This window comes from Myotis daubentonii, chromosome 8 (assembly GCF_963259705.1).
Source record: "Myotis daubentonii chromosome 8, mMyoDau2.1, whole genome shotgun sequence".
NCBI lineage: Eukaryota > Metazoa > Chordata > Mammalia > Chiroptera > Vespertilionidae > Myotis > Myotis daubentonii.
The window spans coordinates 12,036,407-12,052,704 of record NC_081847.1 but is presented as its reverse complement, the minus strand read 5'-3'; the positions used below and the strand labels follow the sequence as shown (position 1 = coordinate 12,052,704).

General features: G+C 42.2%; 1 protein-coding gene across 5 annotated transcripts in view; it reads right to left on the bottom strand.

The window, feature by feature from the left end:
• Positions 1-16,298, bottom strand: part of DPM1 (dolichyl-phosphate mannosyltransferase subunit 1, catalytic) — a 56,756-nt gene that overhangs the window by 26,313 nt on the left and 14,145 nt on the right. For 2 of the 5 annotated variants that reach the window (XM_059705303.1, XM_059705304.1), the window contains exons 6-10: positions 14,913-15,008; positions 11,806-11,874; positions 7,853-7,967; positions 3,003-3,216; positions 1,843-2,200 (exon numbers count right to left, since the gene is read on the bottom strand). In XM_059705303.1, coding sequence (XP_059561286.1) covers positions 1,843-2,200; positions 3,003-3,216; positions 7,853-7,967; positions 11,806-11,874; positions 14,913-15,008 — 852 coding nt within the window. Of the gene's footprint in view, positions 1-1,842; positions 2,201-3,002; positions 3,217-3,909; positions 5,240-6,108; positions 6,700-7,852; positions 7,968-11,805; positions 11,875-14,912; positions 15,009-16,298 lie in introns of those variants that run through there. The other 3 variants (XM_059705306.1, XM_059705305.1, XM_059705307.1) reach the window with 3 other exon arrangements.

The following is a 16,298-nucleotide window of genomic DNA, read 5'->3' as shown; positions in this document are numbered from 1 at the left end:
GAAAACAAAATTTTCCAATCAACTGTTGAGTTTGATAATGGAGAACTCAATGTGGGCTAGATGTTTACCAACAAGGCTTTGCAAATCATGACACCCATCTACGTGCTTATGAAAAGTACTACCCCCACTAACATCTACCATACCTGAAGAATGATGAACTCTCAAAGAGTTGGAAAGATTTGGGCCATTAAGAAGGGAGATATCAGCAATACCCCAAACCAGTTATTCTTAGGTTTTAAGCTTTTCCCTTTACCATCTGACCTTGGAAAGATATGGTGACACAAAGTTTAAGGTGGAAGAATTCCAGACAAGGGGAAATCTGGGTACCAAGGATGTGCCAAGGTGATTCATCAAGAACTAAAGTAGACTGTTTGAGGGTCAACAGTTTTGAAAAGTAAAAGACAGAACTTCTAAAATGCAGGGTGGATTTTTTAAGATATAAAAATCACTGCTCTTGACTCAATCCTTCGCCATGTTGCTGTCAGCTCACCAACTAAGAGTGCAGTGTGTCTTGCTAGGCCCATTTTCCCATGGTCTGTAGAAGGCGCTGTGAGGCACATCCTGTTCTAGCTCTGGGGCCCTTCCCCCCTCTGCAGCCTTACCCAGTGCAGAGAATGCGCCCCCTACTGACTCCAACACTCATAGCCTTTAGCCGACTTGGCTGCGGTGCATTTTGGGTGGGGGCGGGTATTTTCTTCATGGCCATAAACCAGAAGCAACAATGCAGATTTCTAAAGAAACTGTATCAAGCTCCCCAGGAGTTTTTTTTTTTTCCTTTTTCATTTCGAAGGTTCAAGGCACTGGCACGAGAAGCATCAGGAATAGGAACTGGGTGTGTGGGGATGGACAGCATTAAAATGGCAAACCCTGGAAACAGTTTGGTCCTTTTTCCCTCCTAAGCCTTTGTCTGAGAAATGGGGTTATGGCAAGAACTGTCCAGAGGAATTGGTGAATGCAGAACATCAAGAAGACTTGGAGTGGGTGTGTGTGGCTAGAAAGGATGTTAGATCTTAGTGCCCGATCTTGGGCAGAAGAGGAAGAGAAGCAATCGCGCCTTTTCCAGCAGACAGGCATCCAGGTCGGGGGGAGGGGAAGTCAGTCAGGCAGCCCAGAGGGAAGAGGTGAATAAAAAGGCGCTCAAAGAACTATTCCCCATTCATTGCGTTAAAAAAAAAAATCTTTTCGCGGCTTCCTGGATTTCCATTTTCTACCCTCGCATAAGTTGGGGCTCAGAATGCTCCTGGGGGGTCGTGCTGACCAGGCGCTGCGATGGGGCGAAGAGGTGCTGGACTCCGTGGTCAGGAGAGCAGGGAGCTGGCACATCGGAAGGAAGGATCGCACAGCAGACAGACTTTCACTCGTGCGGTGCACGCTTCCCGCCCCCAGACTGCCCCCCGCCCCTAGCTATGGGTGGGTAGACCTGGCAGAAGGCTCGTCCCAGGCTTTGGGGGTGTGCGTGGGGGCCGGCGGGGAGGGGGGGCGGGAGGAAAGGCTGAGTTCCAGGGATGGGAGAAGCTCGGTTCTGGCGGAGGGCGGGGTGGAGGGAGATGCCAGGAGCGGCTGACGCTCCGGCGGCCAGGCTGGCTCGCTGGGCTCCGAGGGCTCCGAGGGCTCCCGAGGCGGGGAGGAGGGAGCGGGGGTCGGGCTGCAGGAGGAGGCGCCTGGCCCCCGGAGCAGAGCCGGGGAGCGGTTCGAGCGGGGCGGGCGGCCCGCCAGCCCCCGAGTATGCACAGGAGCGTGTGTGGTTGGAGGGCCGGCAATTTCAGCAACAATGTGGCCGGGGCCGGCTCGGCGGGAGGAGCGCGGACCGAGGGCCAGGCCGCAGGGCGGCGCGCGGCTTACCTTGACTCGGCCTCGAGGCGCGCGCGGGGCCGGCGTGCTCGGGGGCCGGGCGGTAGCAGCGGCGGGCGGGCGGCGGCGGCACGGCGGTGGCGGCGAGGGCGCGCCCGGGCTCGGTGGCCTCGGCGGGCTCCGGCTCGCGCCGCGGCCGCGGCTGCTGCCGGGGGGCGCGGCGGGCGCAGCAGAGCGGCGGGCGGCGACGGCGGCGCGAGCGGCTTCCTCCAGTCCCCGCGCGGGCGGCGTCGTCGTCGAGCGGTGCAGACAAAGGAGGGGCGGAGGGAGGAGACGGAGGGTGTGGGAGAGGCCGCTTCACTGGTTCGGGCGGGCGGACGGCGGCGGCCGCGCTCCTCTCGCTCCTCAGCTGCGGGGACCGAGAGAGGGAGCTGTGCCTGAGGAGACGCCAAAATCCCCCTTAGCGCTGCCCGCGGGAGGGGGAGGGGGAACAAGATGGCGGCGGCCGGGGGGGCGGGAGTTCAGCTCATGGATCTCGGCGGGCGGCGGAGGGGAGACCGGGCCGGCGGCGGCTGCGGCTGCAACGGGCGGGGGAGGGGGCAGGTCCCGCGTCTCCCCTCAGCAGACAATACAAGCGCCTCAGAGCGAGTCCCCGAACCTGCCCTAGCCAAAATGGCGGCTGAGAAAGAGCGGAAGTGACGTAAGTCCTCATTAGCATAAGAGGACTCATTGTCCAGCTGAGTGTGTGTGTGGGGGGAACGCAGTACCCTTTCCACACGTGTCCCCAGGGACAACTCTCTTACTCCCAATTATGCTGGCACCTAACTTTTTCTGAAGGAGGGTGGCGCCAGCGCCCCACCACCCCCCCTAAGGGAAATTATATAATCCCCACTGAGGAAGAAATCTCGCGAGAACCAAGAGGATTTGCCATTGACCCACTAGGAGGCGCCGCAGATAAAGGCCGCAGTGCGCTTCCAGGGCCCGTGTGCAAGGCAGGCGCCTTCCACTGGCCGCAGCGCCGGCGGCGGAGCACAAGCCGAGGCCGCAGCACCCCTCGCACTCAGTCAGGTGGCCGTGCTGGGATCCCTGCGCGGGCCCAGCTGGGCCTGGACTACATCTGGCGGGAGGGGGCGTGTGGGCAGCCCTGAGGCACCACGTGCCGAGAGCCCCAGCGCTCAGTGGCTGCGCTGCAGCGGGAAGGGCAGGGACACCTGGCTGGTGGTGGCTGATGCTCCAGCTTAAATGAGGTGTGAGTGCCTCGTGCTTCACACACGGACTGGAGATGAGAAGCAACCCCATGGGTGATGCCCGAACCCTTCCTGGTGGGCTGTTCAGTGGACAGGGGCTGTGTTTTACAGAAGGCAGGCTGTTGCCCTTCGACTTGACATTCTTCCAAGGCAGTGATGATGGGCTCTCCTCTTTGGCCTGAAGAAAACAAATGGGATCCCTGTTTTGAGGCCATTAGACTGGTGAAGCCTAAGGATGAGAAGTGATGTTGCCAATGGACCTCACGATCCTTAAAAACTACACTTTGTATAGTTCTAGGGACAGTCATTTTTAGTGCTCCCAATCTGACAACTTCTGACAGCACATGGACAATTTGCCTTTGTAAATTTAGGTCAACCCCAACCAACACATCATCTCAACATTTCTGAATCCACCTATAATAGCAGGACGCATCTGAGAGTATATCATTGGCTAAACATACTGAAAAATACTACATGCCAATAGTGAAGGATGAACCAAGCCTGTTTTCTAAAGATGTGCTCTGTAAATACACTTAACTTTTGCTGTTACTCTAAATGTCAAGGTAACAGTTTCAAGCCATACCCCAATATCCCCAAAAAATCTTACCTTAATTGAAAATAGTACAAATTATGGTTACATGCAGTCAATGTAACCTCTGAGCTAGCAGATTTAACAAAATGTGTCATCCAACACAGTATTTCATTCATTTTGGATATTGTGATAAAATACATCCTTAAAACCCAAATCAGTATTTCAAAGGAAAACAATAGCTGAAAAAAGTTGTAAAAGAAAAAGGGGGGTAGGGGCACAAAGCATTTGGTTTAGAGAGACAAAGATGACTCAATTACATGTTGCAGAAGACAGGCAAAATGAATATGAAATAAGCAAATTTTTTAATATTAAGTTTAGCTTTCCTTAGATATACTTATATTTCATAGTGATAATACTAAGGAAGAACATCTGGATTTCATCCTTGGCCTCATTCACAAAGTAAAAAGGGATGCTGGATTCACATGTAAATGATTTTAGTGTTTTAAGTCACTACATTTAGTACAAAAATGTATCTAAATAGTCCAGATTCTTTTCTAATAACTTCCAAATGGTGAAAGTCTTCACTGCTCAAATACTTTAGTGTAAACTTCAATAAGTCATAATGTTGTAATGATTGTGGGAATAAAAAGTGAAAAGATTAAAAAGGCAAAAGGTATCTACTCTAGTGGAGGTCTGAGAAGGCATTACTTCTAGTGGGTTCTCTGAGGTACTTAGTTCATCTCTGCTCCAGATCCTTGACAATGAAAACAACTTTGGGTTTGGATGAATGAAAACAGATTCTAAATACTTTTAAAAAGGATATTGTATTTCTTTATGTTAGCTTAAAAGCAATTTTACATAAAACAGTGATGATTTTTCTAGTAATTAATGATGAGAGAAGTCCTGAGGAAGGTGGATCCCTGGTGCGCCCTGCACAGCTCTGTGTAAAAGGGAAATGCAACAGTAGAGACCCTTACTGGAATGTCCCCTATGGATTCAACTATGGCAGTGGTTCTCAACCTTCCTAATGCAGTTCCTCATGTTGTGGTGACCCCCAACCATAAAATTATTTCCGTTGCTATTTCATAACTGTAATTTTGCTACTGTTATGAAACATCTATACTAATAAAAGGGTAATATGCTAATTAGACTGATAGACCAGACAGCTTCCGGATGTCCTTCCAGACAAAGCCACTGTGGCGAGGGCTGAGGCAGAGGCGGTTAGGGGTGATCAGGCAGGCAGGCAGAGGTGGTTAGGGGCGATCAGTCAGGCAGGCAGGTGAGTGGTTAGGAGCCAGTGGTCCCGGATTGCAAGTCGGACATCCCTCAAGGGGTCCTGAATTGGAGAGGGTGCAGTCCGGGCTGAGGGACACCTCCCCTCCCGTGCATGAATTTCATGCACCGGGCCTCTAGTAATATAAATATCTGATATGCAGGATGTATTTTCATTGTTACAAATTGAACATAATTAAAGCATAGTGATTAATCACAAAAACAATATGTAATTATATATGTGTTTTCCAATGGTCTTAGGTGACCCCTGTGAAAGGGTCGTTCGACCCCCAAAGGGGTTGCGACCCACAGGTTGAGAACCGCTGAACTATGGGAATAGGCAATGTTCAAAATGGCACCAATGGTTTAATACTCTGGTATTCATTTCTGGTAGGATCTGTTAGAAATGGAAATGAAAAAAATCAAACTTTAAATTTCTTGACTTTAGCAGCCAAATTAAACCGGGGAAATGTAATTAGGAATACTGTTCACTAATTTTTTATTAAATAACTTAGAGATGCCTCTTCCTTTTATTCAAAGGAAAGTCAACTTGATCTTAAACTTATATGCCCATAGTAAGCCTTACCCAAAAATTTAAAAGATATTTCATGATCCAAAAGCTATGTTACAGTTAGAGGCTGATCGTTTTTTGAAATACCTACTTTGGAGGTGAACAGAATACTTGCACTGGCTTTACTAACCCTTTGAGTGCCAGCCAATATCCTAGGAACTATGCTAAATTTGCCAAGGCATTTTGAGTTAAGGTTTTTAAATTTTTTTCCCACATAAAGAGTGAACTACTAGCATCTAATAGTGACACTGCAGGAGGAGCACGATAGCGCTCCCTGCACTTTTGGCGAAAGACAGGAGGAGCACAATCGCGTTCCCAGGCACTCTAGGGGCTAAACAACCTGCATTTAAACTATCAGAACATTTTTCTGAACAGAGAGAAAAACTCTAAGAAAGGAACTTGTTTTTTTATAGTAAGGATGAATACTTTTTTGAGGGTCCTGAAATAATATGAAAAGAATTATTTTGTGAAAGAAAATCATTATTTAGTTTGTAAGAGCAACTACATTTATGCTTTAATATCAACATTTTTCTTTACTAATAGAAGTTATTGCTCAGAAGAGCAAACACAGCTATGCTATCAACTGTTGTCAAGTTGTTTCCAATTCAAATATATATTTTAAATAGACTTGCTTTGACAGTTGAATTGCTTCACCAATTCAACAGCTGCAAAGAACCAAACTCTAAAGCTGTGCACTAAATGTATTGTTTTATCTGATTTAAGAAATTTCAGATACATTTTAAAAGGAAGGGGAAAGGTGTGTATTTCTTTTTCAATTCACACAGAAACAGTCATATATATTTCATGAATAAGCATTCCTCTTCTGACATATATTAGGTACAAAGAGTTAAGAATATAGTTTTTATATTAAATATTCCAAAATCTTCCCCCTGTAAGAAATTCTGCATCACATACTCTAATGAAAGCAGCAATATTTTATGCAAAAAACCCATATGCATTTATTTGTAGGTCTTAATACAGCAAAATGTTAAAGAAAACTGAGAACAGTGCTCATTTTTCTAATTTAATATATAAAATGGAACTTCTTCAGAGAAAAAGATTTGCATGAAATTTACCTTACCTATGATTTATGCTCTAAGAGTACATTTTATAAAAGTCAGCAACCAGGCTTCCTCTATGTTTAAATTGAAATGAATGTGATAAATAAGAATAACTTCCTTTTATGTAGTTGCAAAGAGAGTCAATAATCCTTTCAAGAAAGAGACTATTTCATTTCCTCCCAACTTGGATTCACCGTAAACACGATCCACAAATGTTATTGGAACCTAGTTAAAAAAATATATGTTAAGTCAGTCTTCAAAAATATTAGAAAGGAAGCGTAGCAGGCATATAAAAATTACTAATACAACCAAAACAAGATTAGTTCTATGATAGCAATTCCTTTAAATTGAAGCAATTCCTTCAATTCTCACAGCAAATGTGTGCACCTCCTCCAAGTCTTTAAAATTAAACAGGCACTTTATTATCTAAAAATGGGCTAGTATCAACCAAATCGACATCTGTTTGAAAGCATTGATCCTGCATATTAAGTTGGTTTACTCAAGTTTGACTGCATTTCAAGGAAAAATTATACTACAAAAGTAAAATAGCCTTCCACTTAATTTTTTCATTAGTCTGTCAAATTTAGCTGTCACTATGTTTTAGTATTAAGTTAAAAATTTTGCCGAAACCGGTTTGGCTCAGTGGATAGAGCGTCGGCCTGCGGACAGAAGGGTCCCAGGTTCGATTCCGGTCAAGGGCATGTACCTGGGTTGTGGGCACATCCCCAGTAGGGGGTGTGCAGGCGGCAGCTGATCGATGTTTCTCTCTCATCGATGTTTCTAACTCTCTCTCTCCCTTTCTCTCTGTAAAAAATCAATAAAATATATTTAAAAAAATTTTTTGTAATTTCCACAAGAGATGTGGCATTCTAGTTAGCTACTTCCTGCTCTGAGAAAGAGTCTTAGTGTTAAACAAGGAGAGTATTCCCTAAGAGTTAATGAGCTAGCTGTAAATATTACAGACCCTTACCCCCTCCCCTGCGCTATTCCTGTGCTTTTCGTTTACTCATAGGAAATTGGCAATGGAACTCAGCATTCACTTTTAAGTTGGATGGGTGTGGACTATGGCAAGAGGAAAAGCAGTGAATACACTCATCCCAGAATTCTGAGTGGTGAGAAGAAAGGGCAAGGATGGAGAAGATACCAGTAACTTTTAATTATTTAAAAGGGAATGCTGCCTTTCTGTTAATCTTGGTAGGTCAAATGTATTGCTGTGAAAGGGATGTGAATTTTCACCCATTAGTGCATGGGCATTCCCAACAGCTGGAAGCCTTTCACATTTATTTGGTAGTTATGAAAATTAAACTTTTTACAATGAAAAGTCTAAACCTTATTATTTATGAGGACTACAACATACTATTTACAATTAATTGCATACCTCGCCAATAGTATAATGCAACTGTCTTGCTCGAACAATCATTTCCATCTGGAAAACGTAGCCTTTAGAAACACATTTTTCTATTAATTTCTGTAGAACTTCTTTTCGATATAACCTGTATGAAATTTAAAAATATATATAAACACCTAGATAAATACACTTGTCTACATGCATCCTGACCTTTCAAAAAGTTCACTGGTGCTCTAGCCGGTTTGGCCTGCGGACCGAAGGGTCCTGGGTTTGATTCTGGTCAAGGGCATGTACCTTGGTTGCAGGTTCCTCCCCAACCCGGGGCCCTGGTCGGGGCTCATGCAGGAGGCCACCAATTGATGTGCTTCTCTCACATCGATATTTCTCTCTGTCTTTCCCTCTCTCTTTCACTTTCTCTAAAAATCGATGGAAAATAGCCTCAGGTGAGGATTAAATTAAAACAAAAAGTTCACTGGTATTTTTAAAACCTCAAAATTTTACTAGTCATCCTATATAGTAAAAGCATAGTATGCAATTTGTCCCCTCGACCAGAGTTCTTCCAGGAGTTCGACCAAGGGGTGGGCGGGCTGGGGGAAGGGAGGGAGGCCCCCCCTAGCAGCCAGCCGCCAGCCGCTAGGGACCCTACCAGTGCACGAATAGCAGCTGATATACATTTGTCCTGAAACAAACAGAAGGGTCATGAAATATCTTGTAAATAATTTAGAAAATGAATTCTTAGTTTCTTTTAGAGAATTATTTTCCTACCATACTATCAGAAATTATAAAAATAAAGTAAATCATTCAAAGCAAAACCACCTATTGTTTTTAACTCTTAAAATTAAATTTTAAAGTGGAAAGAGTAAGACAAGAAAGACTCTAGTAATTAACAGGGGTTTCCTCATAAATGTTTATGATGAGCTTCTATTTCTGGAGATCTACTAAATAAATTTCCCGGGATACACTAGCCCCTCCAGGATTAGGTTGGTTAAGTTAGGTTAAGACAGGAACTGGGAGGTAATCCTGGTTGGACACAGCTATCACCAGTCAGATGTCACAGTCAGATACTTATAATGGGGGAATGAATGTGCAGTCTAACTGTAGTGGACTGTAGGCTAGACACAGAGCTCATCAGGATTTACAAAGCAAGACAGGAGCAGGGAAGTCCTGTGCTTGAACCCAATCAGGAGCTCCCTGTTATCAGTCTCCTAGGTAAACAAACAAACAAGCAAACAAACAAAACCGCCAAACAGTCTCAATAAGAAGGCAGCAATTTCTCTTTTTTGGGAGCAAGTTAGGAGAGGCAGTTTGGCATAACTTTGTTCTCTTCCCAGTTAAAGGCCACCTGGATTTACAATGCCTGAGGGTAACCCATATTCACCTTTTTTCAGGCTTCCTCTAGGGAACCCTACCTTTTTTGGCTTTTCAAGCTTTTAAGTGGATATTAAATGACAGAGAGAGGAACCTGAGAATGACTAGTATGTGCACTCTTTTACCCACACAGATCCCATAAGAATTCAAAAGTATAAGCTTGGAATAAATCTAAAGTGAGGAGAAATGGATGGTAGAATATTTAGTCAATAAGTATTTACTAAGCAACCTACTGTGTTTAAGGCTCCTTTTTATGTTTTAGGATTTTAGCAGTAGAAACTAAATAAATTTATCACATAAAGTTAATTAAATAGGGGAGGGAGATTGGGATTATGGGAAAGACTATGATCATGATGGGATATTTCAGCATCACATTTTAAACTGGGTTTTGGCTAGGAATTCTGCCCCTTTAAGTCATTTTATTCCTCATAAAGAGTTATTTTGTAAGACATTTATTTCTCTTTATTGCCACCCCTTCTCCACCACAGTAGCTTTAAAACTATGGCTAATGATGTAATACTGCACACATGAAGCCATGAGCCAATAAATAGGATAATTAGGATCCAAGTGGTCTTCCCTATTAAATGGCTTTACATCAGACTGCAGTCTTTTGGGGTTCCCTTTTATTTGGTAAAAGACACATGCCTCCTCAATACTAGGAACTTCATCTAATGAGAAGTTGAACTTTAATAAAACATGTATTTAATAAATCACAGGGACAGTGAGCTCAAATGATTTAAAAGTAGTGAAATCAACAGGCTCACTTTTGCGTGTGTGGCTGTTCTGATATTTGCACAGAATACACTCAATCACTGCTCTCTCTAAAAGGACACCCAGAGCTCACCCCCTCCTCTATTCCCTACATGGTCTGGTGGCAATGAGATGCTGCCATCCAATCCTCTCTCTGCTGTGTTTTTCTTCACAACTGGGTCCCCATGTGATGCTGCAAGTCTCATGTCATTAGAATGTATAAACATGAGGACAGTGCTTGGCATGCAATAAATGTTTGCTGAATCTAAAATGAATCACCTTTTAGCTTTTTTGAAAGCACCTGCAGAGCTTTCAATAGGGGAACTAGGCCAAAAAACAAAGCCCCTACCTATCTCCACAACCCATGGAGCCACCCAGGACCTTCGATCAGTCATCATGCCTATGGCCTGTTAAGTCCACATTGGCCATTCTGTCCTCACAGAGATTTTGCAAGTGCCACTACTCTTTGCATTGTTGCTACATGGAATCAGTGATCTTAATCAGATAACACATTATTCCTTTGCCTTGAAATGTGGAACAAAAGGGATACATTTACAGGAATACAGCTGTCTTTTATACACCAAATTCTGCTTTCTAACCAATTTACATTTTAATTCTAAAAAGGCTTCATTTTCAATATTTGGCCTCTAATTTGTGATGTCTCCTCTCTTCATTTTTTGGGGAGTGACAGACGGGGAGAGGGCAGTTGTCTGTGGCTCATAAACAATCTTATTTTACCAAATAAAGACATTAAAAAAACTTCTCTTCACTTTTGACCCTCTTAGTGTCTCTGAACTGCTATTTAAGACTTACAGTTATACTACAGGTACTAATTATTTTTAATGGTCAGCTCCTACTTTTTGTGTGTGAATTCTAATGAAGAATCAAACATCAACATTATTTAATGGAAAAAGTAAATATCAAGTAATACAAAGTATTAACAAATGCATGGGGTTTGGGCTTTAATGAAAATGAACAGGCATTTTATAGTTTTGATGATAACAAATATCTGGCAGGCTTTAATCATTTGGCATGGTCATATAATAGTTCATCTACTGTAGCAGTTCTAAAATTAAACACATACACCACTCCCTCCCAAGAATAAACAAAAATAAAAAAATACAGGGACCCAGCAGGAGGCTTTGTACCAATTAAATAAGAATATTTTATAAAAAATATAATGGAGAACAAGGTAACCGAAAAGACTCTACATAAATAAGGTTTTAAACTTTTCTGTGGACAATGCTACGAATATTTATATAAATTGCAGAAAATTCCTGGAAGAGATGCTGTTCTCTGGAGCACATTACCAGTGATAGCAATGTTTAGAATGAGTAGTGAGTGGTCACTTTGGGCACCCCAGAGGGCACTCCTATGGACAGAATATTAATGTTAATATTGACAAGCACACTAACTTTGAGCCCTGCCTTAGGTGCTCTTTAAAAAGCACAATATTTTTCAAGACGTGTAGGCTTCATTTGCAGCTTCTAAGGAAATACAGTCTGCCTTTTTAGAGTCCCAGGACAAAAACAGGGAAGAAATGCAAAGCATTTTTTTTAAATAAGTCATTGTGCCCAGCAGTTGAGTGTCTACCCAGGCACCAAGAGGTCACCAGTTCGATTCCCAATCAGGGCACATGCCCAGGTTGTGGGCTAGATCCCCAATAGGGGGTATGCAGGAGGCAGCCAATCAATGATGTTTCTCTCTCATCAATGTGTCTATCTCTCTATCCCTCTCCCTCTGTCTCTAAGAAAAAAAAAATCAATAAAAACATATTTAAAAATAAAACAAGCCACTGTAAAGCAAGAAATTTAGGCAAACAGTTATAAGCAGTAGAAATATAAAATTATAGGTTTTCACTGTACCTGAAACTTCCTGTTAAATCAGATGCTCCTGGTCTCAGCAAAATCTGAGTTACAAAATTGGCCCCACGGCTGTCAAATAAAATGATCAGATTTTCTTTATAAAATAGTTTCTAAGCAAGAGAAACACATCCAAGAGTACTAAAACTGCTATCCTAATTTCATAAATAAATGCAACACTACTTCACAAAAATATTAATACTATAGAACAAATAAATTTTTAGTCAGTGCAAGGAGATCTGATGTTTCTCAATTTTCAGAAAATAGGAACATTTGGAGGGAACCTATAAAGCAATCACTCTTAAACTTTAGGTATGAAAGGGCCTAGGTTTTTAACTTGTGTATTTGCCAGCAGCCATTTAGAATTTCAAACATCTGTCAACTAGCAAGCGATCAGGGATCTGGAGTTTCCTTTTCAGATTCTAATAAGCACAAAGGAAGAGTGGCTTCAACTAGGTAATAGGTCAGTCTGCATAAAAATGATGCTTTTTTAAAAAAAAAAAATGAAGGTGTGTAAGTGGAAGAGGGCTTTGGTTTTTGGCAATCTCTGGAAATTGTCCAAGGTTCAATCCGAGACTGTCTTAGTCTGCTTGGGCTGCTATAACAAAATACCACGTTACTGGAGGCTAGGAAGTCCAAGGAAGTGAAACCTCTTCCTGGCTTACAGATGGCTGTCATCTTGCAGTGTGCTCACACAGGGAAGTGGGTGGGTCCAAGCTTTCCTCTTTTCTTCAGAGAGCACTAATCCTACCATGAATGCCCCACACTGAAGACCCCATTTACACCTAATTACCCCCCAGAGGCCCCACCTCCAAATACCAACACTTACAGGGTAAGGTACTCTAACATGAATTTTAGCAGACACACTGAGTCCATAACAATGACTTTAGGGCACTGCTTCAAACACATCTAAGAATCAATTACAAGCTATTACTGACTAACAGCTATTATTAACATTTCAAAAAGATGTGTGAAGAGCTCTTGAAAAAAGTGACTTTTCTACTGCAGCTATTTTATTGTGCTCATATTTAAAAAAAACCAAACTTTTCTGGGCAGCCTGGAGATAAGTTTCCACAGCCAAGGTAACCACCAAGGCCCTCTCATGGAAAGATTATTTTTATATAAATAACACAGGGGCCCAGCCGGCATAGCTCAGTGGTTGCATACTGACCCATGAACCGGAGGTCACAGTTCAATTCTAGGTCACGGTGCATGCCAGGCTGAGGCTAGATCCCCCAAGTGGGGATGGGCGGGGGGGGGGGGGGGGGGGGGGCGGGGAGAAGCATGCAGGAGGCAGCCAATGATGATTCTCCATAATCACTGATATCTCTCCCTCTTCTCTTCCTCTCTATGAAATCAATAAAAACATATTTTTAAAAAATATAACATAGGAATATAGCTGGGATAATGGCTAACAAAAACATTCCCCTCCCCTTTGTTTTAAAAGCAACAACAAAAATTCCAGTGCATAGTGCCCACCTCCCCCAATATGTGTGTAATCAAAGAAATTTAAGTATATATATCTATATTGTGTATCTGCATATATTTAAGGTAATGTATTTTTAAATAGGAATCTCAAAGTACAGCAAGAGTCAGACAGAATTTGGGTTCAAATTGTGGTTCTGGACCATATAAATGAGACCTAGCACAAGTGATAACAATCTTTTCAGGAGTTTATACTTTAAGTCAGCTCAGACATGAACAACTAATGATATTTACAACTAAGTGGTTCAACTAAAAGCTATGAACTGTCTCTGACTGGGACTCCCTAATTTTAAGAACAGTTTCAATGACTGAAATCAGAGAGGCCTGAGAGATCGCTGTTGGTCTCAACCTTGTCTGCAGTATAATCACCTGGGAATCCTGTGGAAAATACTGATGCTTTGGCCCCACCTATGAGAGCTATTCAAACGGTCTGCATTATGTGTGGGCAAGCGAAAGGGAGGATGAATAGGGAGCAGTTGTGTGTAATTTTCTCCTTACATGATTCCAATATTTAGCAGGATTGAAAATCAGTTTTATCCAACCCCTTCATTTCTCTGAAGATTGAGGCATTTACATGTTTTAAATGACTTGCCCAAGATTCACAGTTAAGAGGCAAACTTGAGATGAAAAGAATCTTCAACAGGAATGAAGTAGGTAATAAAAAAAATACTAATGGCCAAAAATATTTTGCAGGTCTTCCATTCTATTTCTGCGCCCCTTGGTTACGGGTTTGCCTTGACCAAGAATTAGCCCCAAAACCTAGGACTCAAGAAGCCTTATGGCTGCAGACTTGGTACTGTTGGACGCTGTCCTTAGGACACCATGTAAAGAAGCTGGTCTAGCTTTCCAGAAGGTGAGGGGCCACATGCAGAGCTGAGATGCCCCAGACAACAACCACCATCAACTACTGGATGGATGAATGAGGCCACTTGGATCTTCTAGCATAGTTGCCTCTCCAGCTGAGGGAAGCTGCATGAATGAGCCCAGGTGAAGCCAGCAGAGGACTCACCACCAGCCAATCCACAGAACCAGAAGAAATAATGTCGTTGTTTTACGTCACTAAGCTTTGGGATGGTCTGTTATACAGCAGTAGAAAACTGAAACAGGTTTCATTTCCATTTCATGATGAGGAAAGTAAAGCTTAGGAAAGGTAAAACATGCAAGGTGACAGATAATTCAGTGACACAGTCAGGATTTTAACCCAGGTCTGACTCCAAAGCCTCACTACTTTATGCTGCTTTAAAAAAGTTGAAATAATTGTCTTATTTACTTAAAATGATAAAAAATATATATGGAGAACTACCGTAGTAGTCCCAAAATATAGATGAATAGTTCACTTAAAATCAAAGCTGAAGGTCCAGAGAATATATTTGTGCTGAATCATACCATTTTTACCAAAGGTTCAAAGGTTTATGTTGATTTTCCTTAGTGAAAAATACCCCAAATAAAATACTCTAATCATAGGAAAAATTGTAGGTAAGAAGTTATCTGGAAATATTTACTGGAAGTTAATCCTCTGATCAAACCAATACCAAGGCAGTATGGTAATTTAACCTAAATACCTGATATAAACATATTTATAGTAGTTACTCTAAAAAGACAGTAATCATAACACATGTATATACCTGATTAATTTTCTTTTCAAATCCCAGCCATAAACACCTCCATTTCCTTTGTAGCGAGTTCCAGAGACAATGTCAAAATTACCTTCCTTTTGCTTCCTGTAGAACAAATAAATTAGCTGTCAATTAGAGAAAGCTACTGGGATTTCAATAGTTATTTTCAAGAGTTACACAAACAGAACTGTCAAGACTTTTATCTAGGAAAAACAATGCCAAGGAAATAGATGAACTATTATTACTACTGAAAGATCTTTCAAAGTAAGGTTTTCAAACTTGATCCTTTTCTTCCTTCATTGATATTTACAACAGTACATTTGCTGACTGCACCATGTGAAACCATCCTAAAATGTAATTAATAAAATTAAATTTACACAATCCCCCTGAATTTCTGTTCTTGTACCTGAAGTAAACAATGCTAAAACAGCCTGGCAACCTTCTAGATCTTTCTCTTTGTTTACAGAAAGACAACTCAAAGACAGGACTCCCTATAGTGTTTTATGCCACTTTCACAAATTGGGAATTCAAAAAAATATACGTTTTGCAACTTGCTTTTTGTCAATTAATACACATCATGGAATCATGGATATCCCTACAAAGTTGACAAAGAATTTCCCCATTCTTTGTTGTTGTTAATCCTTACCCAGGGATATTTTTTCCATTGTTTTTTAGAGGTTGGAAGGGAGGAAAGGATGGGGAGAGAAAAAGAGAAACATGTGAGAGAGACACATCAATTGGTTTGGTTGCCTCCTGCACACGCCCCAACTAGGGCCAAGGATTAGGTACATGCCCTTGACCAGGAATCAAATCCGAGACTCTTTGGTGCTCAGGCCGACACCCTAACCACTGACTCCCATGGGCCAGGGTCTCCATTCCTCTTAATAGCTGCAAAAATATTTAATAGAATATTTAACCTGTATACTCATATGGTTGTTTCCATGATGGGTGCCCCGATTTCCAAGAGCACAAGCACAATGAATAGTATAGCCTGCTGCTTAGACTACCCAAAGTAGAACATAATGGAATGGCTAAAACAATCCTAACAGATCTCACCATAGAAATTACTTCCCAAAAACGTAGCAACTCACTTCTTCCTGCAATATTTGAGTGTGCTCATTTTCTGCAGTCTTATTGGTGCTGGATGTATTGCTGAATTAAGTTTTTAAGTTTAATAAACTAATGGGTAATAACAACATAGTTAATTATTTTATTTTTTTAATTATATTTTCATTGATTTCAGAGAGGGAGAGGGAGAGAAAAATAGAAACATCGATGATGATGCACGCCTCTCTCCCGGGATTGGTGCCCTGACTGGGAATCGAACCATGACCTCCTAGTTCATAGGTCAACACTCAACCACTCAGTCACATGGGTCGGGCTGCAGTTATTTAA